At 33.8% G+C, this 13,219-nt stretch overlaps 1 protein-coding gene across 2 annotated transcripts in view; it reads left to right on the top strand.

Annotated features, from left to right (window-relative positions):
• Nucleotides 1-12,913, top strand: part of SULA (NAD(P)-binding Rossmann-fold superfamily protein) — a 65,279-nt gene extending 52,366 nt beyond the window's left edge. The window contains exons 9-13 of one of the 2 annotated variants that reach the window (XM_090008819.1): nucleotides 5,083-5,185; nucleotides 6,134-6,194; nucleotides 10,108-10,178; nucleotides 11,580-11,719; nucleotides 12,449-12,913. In XM_090008819.1, the coding sequence (XP_089864945.1) occupies nucleotides 5,083-5,185; nucleotides 6,134-6,194; nucleotides 10,108-10,178; nucleotides 11,580-11,719; nucleotides 12,449-12,559 (486 nt within the window). In that variant the 3' untranslated portion in view covers nucleotides 12,560-12,913. The remainder of the gene's footprint in view (nucleotides 1-5,082; nucleotides 5,186-6,133; nucleotides 6,195-10,107; nucleotides 10,179-11,579; nucleotides 11,720-12,448) is intronic. The other variant, XR_016432375.1, reaches the window with a different exon arrangement.
• The last annotated feature ends 306 nt before the right edge of the window (nucleotides 12,914-13,219 follow it).

Raw genomic sequence — 13,219 nt, 5'->3', positions numbered from 1 at the left:
ATAATCAAACAAAGTGAAATGAGCGTTCGTGATAATTTTAACTCTCTTGGCTCACTTTGGGATGAATTATCTCTTGAACTCATGTGGGTTGCTAATGAAGATGTGATGCTAAGGAGAAAACAATTGAAAAAAGAACATTTTTTCCAATTCTTACATGGGCTAAGACCCGAGTTTGAGCAAGTAAGATTGTCTCTCCTCCATAGAACTAAAGCGCTTTCGTTGGAAGATGTGACTGTCGAAGTTTGCCAAGAAGAAACTCGTCTGGTATGGTTAAAGGGAGAGATAAAGTATTAGCCATATCTAAACCCGACAATCATATTAAATATTACAAGCCTCCACACTTTAGGAGGCAAAGTAACTATAATGGTGAGTATAGGAAAGGCATTTGTCACCATTGTCATGAACCAGAACATATAAGGCCAAATTGTCCTAAACTTAATGATATCTCAAAAAATAAAGTAGTTTCTGTTGATGAAACTACACCAAAGAAAGAAGAATCCACTAAAAGAGGAGGAGACACTTTTTCACTTACCCAACTATCGGAGGCACTCCAACAACTACTTAAATCTCCATCAACTTCGGGGGTCGCGATAACATCTTTTTCTCCTTCAGGTATGTGTTCTTGGATCCTTGCCTTGGGAGTTTCTTTTCATATGACTCCAGATGAAAATAGTCTATCTAATGTTTGCACTAATTCAAAAAATTCTCATGTTTCCATCGTCGATGTAACATCCTTGCAAATTAAAAGTATTGGAACCTTAGACTCTTCTAAAAACTTTTTCGTCCCAAAAATTAGAGTTGTTTCAAAATTAAATTTAAATCTTTTTTCAGTTTATCAAATATCCGATCATGGATGTGAAATCTCCTTCTCACCTAAGGGTTGCTTCAGACAGGATTTTCGGTCCGAGAAGCGGATTGGTGGAGATGAGATCTCTACTACATGGAATATTTAAATCTCCCTTCAAAATCTAAGAAAAAGACATTGAAACTTGATAAAAGAGACTTGGACATCCTAGCTATTCAAAGATGTATCTTTCCTCTTTTGGGAAAAAAATTTGTAATGAGAAAGAATTAATTTGCAAGGATTGTATTTTCAAAAAAATGAAAGCTATTCCATTTTCAAATAGAATATTTGTCTCTGAAAGATCTTTTGAATTAGTGCATTCCGATGTTTGGGGACCCTCCTCGGTCATATCAAAAGGCGGTTATTCATGTTATGTTATATTTATTGATGATTTTACTAGATATGTGTAGATTTATTTTCTTAATATCAAATATGATGTTTTTTCTTGTTTTAAAGAATTTCACATGATTATTAAAAATCAATTTCAAAGTAATATTTCCATCCTTAGATCCGACTCGGGTGGAGAATACCTATCAAATGAATTTCAAAATTATTTAAAACAAAATGGGATTTATCAAAAAAAATCTTGTCCAAGAACTCCTCAACAAAACGGACTAGCCAAAAGAAAACTTAGACATATTATGGAAACTGCTAGGACCTTACTTATCTCTAAAAATGTTCTAAAGAGTTTTTGGGCAGAGGCCGTTCTAACATTAACTTACTTGATAAATAGAATGCCCTCGTCATCCCTTCAAAATATTTTTCCATATGAAAAACTATTTGAAAGAACTAATTATAAACGTTTGAGAATTTTTTGTTGTAAATGTTTTGTCCTTTTGCACAAGAGAGACAAATTATCTTTAAAAGCCATTGAATGTGTCTTTATGGGTTATGAAAAAAATAAAAAAGGTTTTAGATGCTTTGACTTCAAGAATAACAAACTCTATGTTTCTAAGGATGTGACCTTTTTAGAAAATGAAAATGGATTTTGAGATAACTAAGGAAAAAAAAGAAGTAGAATATAACTTCTTATTTGATTTCGTGTCACAAGAAGAATTAACCTCTTGTGATGTTTCTTTGATTGATAATTTCTTGAGTGATAATGATGGCCATTCTAATGTTGAAAATGCCAAATTAAGTAATGATAATATTATGGATAAACCAATACAAGTATATACCCGACGTGAACAAGAGAACCCTCCAAATGCCTTAGAAAAATATACACATGATTCCTCTATAGAAGAAACCCCACTTTAGAAGATCCAATTGTGTCTCTATTCCACCTAGTAGGTTTGTATCATATGATACTTTGATACCAAATTATAAAGCATGCTTAATAGCTTTACATGACTACTATAAACCATCACACTATAACGATGCTAAAAATATTCCATATTGAGTTGAAGCAATGAATATAAAATTGGATACTCTTAAAAGGGCTAATACTTGGGAAGTAACTTCATTACCCTTAGAGAAGAAAACTATAGAATGTAGATGAGTTTTTAAGGTTAAAACCAAGAATGATGAGACCCTAGAAATATATAAAGACAGGTTAGTTGCCAAAGGATATTTTTAAGAATATAAAATTGATTATGAGGAAACCTTTGCCCCAGTAGCTAGAATGACCAGTATTAAGACCCTCATATCAGTTGCTTCAATAAAAAAATGGCCTATATATCAACTTGATGTTAAAAATGCTTTTCTTAACGGGAAATTAAGTGAGGAGGTTCATATGAACCTCCACCGAGAGTTAGTATCGAAAGTGGTAAAATTCTTGAACTAAAAAAAGTCCTTGTATGGCCTTAAACAAACCCCAAAGGCTTGGTATGATAGATTTAGTAGTGCCATGTCTTCTTTGGGTTTTCATTCATGTTATACTGACACTGCTCTTTTTATTAAAAGTACAGGTACCAAAGTAGTTATACTTCTACTTTACGTAGATGATATAATAATCACTGGGAGTGACTAACAAGGAGTTAATGATATTAAAAATATTTTAAAAGAAAATTTTGATATGTCTGACTTAGGTTATTTGAGATATTTTTTAGGCATTGAAGTTACATACTTTCTCAAATAATACATTATGTCTCAAATAAAGCTTGCTATTGACATTTGCGCAAAGTCTAGAATTTCAGATGATAATAAAGTAAAAACCCCATAATTGATCAATGCTAAGCTAAGGATCGAAGATGGGATTCTCCTTGAAGATCCTATATCCTATCGTCAGCTGATCGGGGCACTCACCTATTTATCCATCACCAGATCGGATAAGGGCTTTTTCTATCATCTTCTTCCTCTTTGGATTTATTTGCTTACACTGATATTGATTGGGGAGTAAATCTCAATGATAGAATCTCAACTACAGGTTTTTGTATATTTTTAGGAGATTCTCTAATTTCATGGAGATGCATGAAACAACAAAATGCATCTTTGTCCTTGACCGAAACTGAATATCGGACAATAGCTATGACAACAATGTAACTTGTATGGTTGTCAAGTCTTCTTAAAGATATGGGAGTAATCATTTTTACTTCTTTGAAGTTGTGTTGTGATAACAAAAGTGCATTCTACATTGCAAGATATCACACCTTCCATGAACGTACCAAACATATTGAGATGGATTGCCATTATGTATGAATATTTGAGAGGAATTATTACATTACTGTATGTCACATCAGAATACCAGCTTACAAATTTCTTCACCAAAGCTCTTTTGACATCTTGTTTTATTTTTCTCCTTAACAAACTTTCAGTTATTTCACCGTAAGTTTAAGGGTGGCTGTTAAAATATATGTATACATGTATGTATATATCTATATATACATACATATATGCATATATATAGTTATATAGGTAAATGATGTATAGGCATTTTAGTCATTTCACATGCATGTAATAAAACTGTTCTTTTAACAGTTTATTTTTCCTTTTCTTTTTTATTTGTATTTCTTTGTTATTTTGGAGAACCATTGGGGGCTCTATGGTCAAAATGACCATAGAGTCGTTGGGACTCCCAACGGTCATATTTCTAACCGTTGGGAGCTCCCAACGACTCCATTGGGAGCTCCCAATGGTCCCTCTCCTTCTCTTGAGTTGTATATATAGGGTGTGTTCCCTCCTATTCTTTTATGGCTTTTAGATAAGCACTTTCTCAATAAAAATCCTATATTTTTTTACTCTTTGTGTTTGCCCTTTGTTGGCTATTTGTGTTATCCCTTAAGTGGACTTGTGCCTGTGCACATTTTGAGTGTGATCTTGTTTAGCCCTTGGTGGCATTGGCTTGTGCTTGTACTCTTTTTGTGATTGCCATCTTGTAAGCCGTTAGCGGCATTGTTTTTATCACTTCCGCTATTTCATTGCAATAATGTCAGCAAAATATCATGATATTTTCAAAATATCGCTAGAAATTAAAACATCATGATAATATAGCACTATTATCATGATATTTTTGTGATACTTTTGAAAAAAATCTTAGTTTTATATATTTTAAGTTTTTTTTTTGTATTTAATTTTTTTTCAAACTTATTTCTTTATATTTTTTAAGAAAAATGATAAAAAACTATTAATTTCTTATATTTTTTATATTTTTAAATTTTTTAGAACTCCCGAGATTTTCCCAAGAAAAACCACTTACTGAAAATCTCTCTAAGAAAAAACATCCCGGAGAAATTACCTTGAACAGTAGAGGTGACTGTTCTCTTCCTAAAATGAGAACCTTTGACACATCCTTGCATAGCTGGAAACAATGCTCCCACCAAAGCTGATCTTTTGGTGTTTACTTCCTGTGGACACCATGTTTTTCTTTAGTTTCCTCATGCTGGAGAGAGGAATCCTATTATGTTCTCGATATTTGCTTGATCTTCACTTCCTAAGAAGTTCAAAGATATCTTCAGTCAGCTTAATTGGGTGAAATGGTTGTCTCCGACTCTCCATCCCACATCCCACCTCAAGTCAATTGTTTCAGTAACAGTTTCTTTGTCATTAAAATTTGCTTGTACTTCTCTATAGAATTACTAAAATATCCTTTATAGTGGCAGCTAATACAAGAAATCACCATGGTACTTCAAGAAATATGCAAACCTCTTATTATATGGCATAATCTTGTCATATTATTATTTAATGCATACTCTTTGCTCAAACATATATTATGTATGCATTTCATGGATTAATTGATGATTTTATCTCATGCAATTAATCAAGGCAATCTTGTATCACTTTTTATGAACACAACTTTCCAGGTTTGTAGAGAATGGGAAGCCAGGGCTTCAGATGTTGATAAGGAAGTTCGGTTGGTGCTTATTCGTATTGGAGTTGTTCTTGGCAAAGATGGTGGTGCTCTAGGTACATGTTTTTTCTTACAGCATAAAACATTCCCAGCACATGGCTACATTTTCATGTTCATGCATGCAAACAGGTTGAAAAGGACTGGGTGGTAAAGAGAAGAAATTTGTGTTTTTATTCTACTGTCTACGGGAATGCTGTTATTTAAATATGGATTTTCTGAATATTTTATGTGTAGCATAAGGTATGTTTTAAATGAACAAGGGATGGTCGCCGATCAAAAGGTTAATAAGGCAACTAATTTATTGAATTGGAAGGATTTGATGCATATTCTTTGAATGAACTGACTCGAGAGTAGCTAAAAACTGAATGAAAAGTATATTTTTCTTGGAAATGATGAGCTAGTTCCTAGGATTAAGATCCTCCCTTACTGCAAAACATGATGAATCATGAATCATCTCTTTATGATTCATGTCCAATGAAGGACACTGAAATATACGTTCTCCCACACAATATGCTAATAAAAAATTGTTAGTTGAAACCTTGTGCTCTCCACATCTGATCAATGATATATATTTATGAAATTAAAACAGTATTTTCCTTTTACTAGTGTTATCATTATGCTGCATTTTTTTTCAAGTTGTTGTAGTTTCCCATCTTTTCGTTAGGATGATGACAATGCAGTTTGTTGCTTATTTATCTAAGTACTTAACCATATGTCCACTTGCACACTACCATTCCTGGGTGTGCCTTGATCTTTAGGTGAAAATTTTCTTGACTATTTCTTTGGTTCTCATTCTCTTTTATATTTTTATAAGATTGTCACAAGGGATAAAATAGACACTGCATTTTTAATCACTAAATATGATAAAAGATTAAAAGTTGTAATTTTACTTTCAAATATAAAATAGTTATCTATTCATTTTTGTAACAATTGGAAGTTCTTATTGGACTATTATTTGATTAATAAAGATACTGATACATTGTATCTGTATTCAAATGATGCAGCAAAAATGATTCCTCTTTTCAAAATGTTTGCTGGAGGACCTCTGGGAACTGGAAATCAATGGTAAATATCGCATGTTATTTTGAAGTTACTCATTCCCTATATTTCTTCTAAAATCCAAAAAATAAATGAGAATTTATTATGATATGCTTACTATTTAACTTCATCATGATTGGTCGGAGTTGACTTTAGAATCATGAAAACTGTGTTAATCTTTTGAGTCTGGACTTTACTAATGAGTTCATCCAGATGTTATTTATTATGTCCTAGCAGTACTCTGAACCTATTATTTTCCCTTTTCAATGCATACAGTTGCATTTTTGTTTGTTATACATTGCTTTGTTCCATTTGAGATTGATGCGGTGGTTTCCTTAATGAGGCACTGATGATCCAGTCTGGATTACACAAGGTTGTAAGTATCGTATTGTTACCCATATCGGTCGGGCCCAAAGTAATTCCGTATCGTAATTTAAAATATCATAATTTTTTAATATTTTTTTTTCAAAAAATCCAAAAAAATCAAGAAAAATGAGAAAAAATAGCAAAAATTATAAAAAAATCATAACACATGAAACAAACCATGCAACTGATAACTGACAATGTAAATAAAAGGCAACTACATAATTTACACACAATTAAAATCTTAACAATATTAAACGCACATCCAAGTCATACTAAATTGTAATGAAGTATGCCAAGTCCAATAATGGACAATACAAGGGCACGAAGGCACAATAAGCACAAAGTTGCAAAAACACAAGTCCACTATGGGACAATACAAGGAGCCAACAAAGGGCAACAAGTAAAAAAAATATTCTTTATTGAATAAAAGTTGTTAAAAGCATTGAATTATAGGGGGAGCACCTCTCCTATTTATATAGAACAAGCAATGAGGGAAGCCATTGGGAGCTCCCCACATAGAGTCGTTGCGGCCCCAACGACTCTATGGAGTGGGGCCCCCAATGGCAAGGGAAATATCAAAATGAAAATAATAAAAATAAAGAATATATATATATATAACCGTTTCTAATAAACAACTATAATTACATGTGAAAAAGACTAAAATGCACCTATAGGGCAAACTATTACAATATATATATATATATATATATATATATATATATATATATATATATATATGAGTATATATATACATACATATATATTTTAACACTCCTCCTCAAACTTACGGGGAAATGACCAAAAATTTATTAAGGAGAAAAATAAATCAAGGAGCAGGAAGAGCTTTGGTGAAGAAATTTGCTAGCTGGTACTCCAATGTGACATACGACAACGTAATAGTTCCTCTCAGATACTCATCACGCACATAGTGACAATCCATCTCAATATGTTTTGTTTGCTCGTGGAAGGTGTGGTTGCTCACAATGTAGATTGCACTCTTATTGTCGTAGCACATCTTCGAAGGTGTTGAGATGATTACTCCCATATCACTGAGAAGACTTTTAAGCCACACAAGCTCAATTGTTGGCGTAACTATTGCATGATATTCAGCTTCAATTGAGGATAATGATACTTTTTGTTGTTTTTTGCATCTCCATGAAATCAGAGAGACACCTAAAAATATACGAAAACCGGTAGTTAAAACTTTATCATTGGGATTTTCACCCCAATCAACATCAGTATAAGCATGTAAATCTAATGAAGAAGATGATGATAAAAAAACCCCCTTTGTTATAATATTCTTGAGATATCTAACAATTCTCAAGACAACACTTATGTGCATAATGGTTGGAGCATGCTGAAATTGGCTTACCAAGAGAACTACATGAGCTATGGTTGGCCGAGTGATAAATAAGTAAATGTGCGACACAACCAGTTGGTGGTAAGGTGTAGGATTTTCAAGCAGAGTCTCATCCTCCAACCTTAATTTAACATTAATCACTTCTGAGGTTTTTATTTTCTTATCATCTGTAATGCTAGACTTAGCACAAATATCAACAAGTTTTATTTGAGAAAGAATGTACCCTCTAGGAGAGTACACAACTTCAATACCTAAGAAATATCTTAAAAACCTAAATCAGACATATCAAAATTTTCTTTTAAAATATTTTTAATATCAGTAACTCTCTGCTTGTGACTTTTGGTGATAATCATATCGTCTGCATAAAGTAGAAGAATAACAACTTTAGAATCTGAACTTTTGACAAAAAAATAGTGTCAGTATAGCAAGAATGAAAACCCAGATGAGTCATTACTTTACTAAATTTATCATGCCAAGCTTTAGGAACTTGTTTTATACCATACAAAGTTTTTTTAAGTTTAAGGATTTTATCCCTTTTCAATACAAAACCCTGGCGGAGGATCCATATAAACCTCATTTAATTCACTATTTAGAAAAACATTTTTAACATCTAGTTGGTATATGGGTCATTTTTTAATAGAACACTAGTCATTCTAGCTACTGGTTTAAAAGTTTCTTCATAGTCAATTTCATATTCATGAAAGAACCTTTTGGCCACTAACCTAGATTTATATCTTTCTAGAGTTTCATTACTCTTAGTTTTGATCTTAAAAACTCATCTACATCCTATAGATTTCTAAACCACTTGTCGAAGCATAGTGATTTCAATAATGTGCCTATGTTTTCTTTTGGCTAATCCATTTTGTTAGGGTGTTCTAGGACACTACTTATTGAGAGTTCATGATAACTAAAAACATCAGATGTAACCAATGTCTTATATGCTAATCTTCATCTCTAAAGCCTAAACTATAAAGATCCTATTTTTTTATAGGCCAAGAATTATGATAGAAAATTCTCATTGTTGCATCCAACTGCCGCGCCACCACCTCTTCATATTCACACTCTTTTTTGGCAAGTGGGGTCATCATCATCATCTTTAGAATATGGAATAATGGTTGAAAGTCTTTCTCCTTTGCATTTTTGCAACCTTCTTTTTCTTTCAATCGCTTCTACTTCAACAATAACATCAACATGAAAAGTGGCAGGAATAGATGGAGAATCATATGAACGTACTTTTTGACGAATACCTGCAATATGTTACTTAAATTTATGCAGCCCACCTCTAATAATAGCACCACAAAATACACATCTCAATGATGACCCTGGTTGTGATACATCATCTATGCATCTGCAACATCGCCATGCAGGATCATCTCTATGTGAAGATAACATCAAAAGATCTAAAATAAAACATAACCAATTAACCACTAAATAAAATTATAGGCATACATACAAATATTCGCCAAGTTTACACGCACATAACAAACTTAAGTCCTAGCAGTACTAATGTCGACAACCACGACATTTGCCTGCTCAACAAATGTTGAGGAGTCATAGCAATATGACATTCACCTGCTCGACTATGTTTTGTTATGATCTTCATTGTAACAAAATAGTTTTTTGGTTTAGCGAAATAAGACTACCTAGCCACCAACCTATGGGAACTCCTTCCTCCTCTTTCTCCTAGCACCAGCCACACCTTTCCCCAAAAAACTCAATAAGAAGCAAAAAATAGAGATTTTTTACTTTAACCCACTTTTTTGAGTGAAAAAATAGTGGAAATGCACTCTTGAGAAAATTGCAAAATCCCTCTCCCTTGCTCATGGATTGGCCCCCAAATCGCCCTTAAGAATCCTAGGGTGCATGGGTTTCCCTTTAATGGCATCTACACAAATAAGAGAGTCGGCCCTCAAGAGGTCTTTAAAACCCAAAACTATAAAATTACGATTCAGACCTTTTTAAGTGCGTCAAACCCATATCGCACGATACAGGTCGTATCGTGATATGCTCCATAAAACCATTTCTTTTATCAGAATTTGTCTTGATCTTTATTGTCTTTCTTACCATATTTATTCAGATATGAGTGGTACCTGTGAATGTTTTGCTATTATTGTTTTCATCCCTTTTGTACTGAGCAATGTACTCATAGTTCATATATACATGAAACAGCTGGTTAATTGTAAATAATGCATAAATTGTAAACATCTATCTTAGGTTTTCTTGGATCCATTTAGATGACTTGGTGAATCTGATTATGGAGGCTTTGTCAAATCCGTCTTACCAAGGTAAGACCCCTAACTTTGATCATTAATGTTCTTCAAAAGTGAATTATTTTGTAGTAGTTGAAGAAATCTGTTTACAAGTGGAAGTGCAGTGTTTTTGAAAATTAATGTTAGATAGTAGGGATAATTGAGGTGGGACATGCCTTGAGATGAGAGCACTTTTAGGAGAAACTTTGATTTTTTTTCTTGTGGTTGGGGATGAAAGCAGTTAGACATCTCTCACACACATTGAGTGGTAGGATGTCAAATTATGAGTGGCTGATGTTTGTGGCCTCTAGTGGACATTAAACTTTTTTCTTGTCCTTGACAATTATTCTAAATCCTAACATGATGCTTTAGATTTGTAACCACTAGATTCACTGCTGCTGATAGTTCAGTAATTTTAGAAAAAGATAAATGTGTTAATAAGATGCATTACACTTTCAATGTAAAAGCTATAATTTTATAAAATCATAGAAATGTCCCTGGTGAGTAGGGCTGGTAAATGAGCCAAGCTGGCCTTATCCAAGCTTGGCTTGTTTTGGCTCAAAAGAAAACTTAAGATCGAGCCAAGCCTGACTTATCTTTTTTTCGAGGAAAAACGTATATTTATTTTTCTAGAGTGGGATGAGAAGAAAGATCGAACTCCCAACCTCACTTGAATTAAAAAATAAAGCATTCTTTTAGAAGAGGGATAAAGGAAAGACTTGAGCTTCCAACTCTTGTATTTATAGCTAACCTAACAGCCCCATTCCTCATGATATGTGTCCTGCCAATCTGAACCAAGCTAGCCAAGCAGTCCTTTTTCAAGCTTGGATTGTTAAAAATCAGGAGCTCATAAAACCGGCTTATCAAGTTGAATATGAATTTATTTCACAAACTTAGACAAGCTTACTACTAAATAGTACCAAACTGAATTATCAGCTTGGTTTATTTGCCAGCCCTACTGGTGATGACATTTAAGGCATGCTCGCAAGCACGTTCAAGCTGAGAGAATGATTCATCTGAAAATCATTATTCCTGAGAAGGGAGTCACACGATCAAACTTGTGACTCCCTTTCTCAGAGAGAAATTTCTCAATGGAACAATTCTCTGATGTTTGCAATACCCTGAAAAAAATGGCCCTCCTCAGAATCATTCTCTTAGAAACTTGAGAGAATGATTCTCTCAGGGTGGAAGGCTGGAAGCGAACATGGCCTTAACATAAAGCATCAGGTTAAGAATTCAAGATTCTTAGAGAAATTTTAAATGTAAAATACCACAGAACAACTCCCCCTCCCCTAATTCCTAACAAAGCTATTTTCTTGGTGGTGCATATATATGTATATGTGTGTGTGTGTGTATGTGAATCAGTACTGCTCAAGTTTCTGATATCTTTTTTTTCCTTCAACTGTGTCGTGGTTCATCTTCACAATAAAATGGCAGGAGTCATCAATGGAACTGCTCCAAACCCAGTTCGCTTGTCAGAGATGTGTAACAACTTAGGAAGAGTCATGGGCCGTCCCTCATGGTTGCCTGTGCCAGATTTTGCACTCAAAGCTGTCCTAGGCGAAGGCGCCACCATTGTATGTTTATATCATCATTTCTTGTGCATTGATGTGCATTCTTATTTTATTTGATCGGTCTTTCTTTCTATATTCAGAAGAATGATTACATGTTGGGGAAGGTATATATATATATATATATATATATATATATATATATATATATATATATATATATATATATAAAGAGAGAGAGAGAGAGAGAGAGAGAGAGAGAGAGAGAGAGAGAGGTATTATGTAGACTGAATAAGCTCATGTTCTGTGTCACCAGCCTTGTAAAATGACAGTTCAGATGTTACATGCTATGTCACAAAGATATGCGGATACTAGGACATGGATTGGACTCCTTCGTTCGAATATTTTGTTGGAAAATAGGACATGAAGACACAGAATTTTTTTATTTTTTAATCAATAAAAACTATTTTTGGATACTGTAGTATTAAAATTAGAAGTGATTAAAAATTTAAAATAATGGCCATACATGTCTGTCCATGTCAGCATGTCTGGTCTTATAAACGGGGACATGCGGCCAAAACATTGTGTCCCTGTGACAGGTTACATGGAAACTGAACAAGGCTGCCCAATGTCAGAAAATTAGACTGTCTAAACCAGGGGTTTGTCCAAGGCCCATGAAACCCTGCTCATGTAACCACAATCTATCTTATCTGGTCCTGATTGTCGCTCATGTTTCACAGAGATCCTGTTCACTTTTGTCATTGTGTGAATTTGCTAAATGATGTACTCCTGCAGGTCGTGGATGGACAAAGGGTGCTCCCTTTGAGAGCTAAGGAACTGGGCTTCTCGTACAGGTACCCCTTCATAAGTGATGCACTCAAAGCCATCGTTTCCGAGGGAATTTGAGACAATGATTTATGACTGTCTTTAATTCTTTCCTCCAAATTGTTTTGTTGATTGTTCTTGATCCTGAAGTTGGATACTTAGCCGGGATGATAATCATCACCAATATTGAGCTTGAGAATTTTGCTGTCAATTTATCACATCATGCTAAGAGGGTGAGAAAGTCAAGCCTTTTATCATGGTGGTTTACATAGAACGATAATGAATATTTATGAAGAAAACAGGACAGCTGACGCTCATATTGAGAATAAGTCCATGGTGGTTATGCTTTCTTAAGTGCGAATATATTTGCTGTAATGGTTTGTATGTACAAACCACTTAGCAATTCTTTTTATTTTATTTTATTTTTTTCCTGCATTTCTAACTCTTCAAATGTGATCTGTATGGTCCATTTACTGTGGATCAGTGTTTGGATTGCGGGATTCTGACGTGTTAGCATGATTTTCCTGCGATGCAGTAAAACTGGCTTAAAAATGCAGTTTTGGACAAAAAACTCAAGAGCTCTACGAATTGACCATGTTATATACAGGATCAGATTGAGTCAAAATAATTTGCACCATGAGATCCTAAGCCATTTGTACATACAAATGATTGTAGCAAATATATTTTCTTTCAAGTCATGTTTGCTTTGATCACAGCTGAGAAAGTAGAAGCTGTGATTGT

This window comes from Nuphar pumila, chromosome 6 (assembly GCF_984573655.1).
Source record: "Nuphar pumila chromosome 6, dmNupPumi1.hap1.1, whole genome shotgun sequence".
In the NCBI taxonomy this organism is placed as follows: domain Eukaryota; kingdom Viridiplantae; phylum Streptophyta; class Magnoliopsida; order Nymphaeales; family Nymphaeaceae; genus Nuphar; species Nuphar pumila.
Note: the sequence above shows the minus strand (reverse complement) of the source record. Positions and strands in the feature narration are given on the sequence as shown.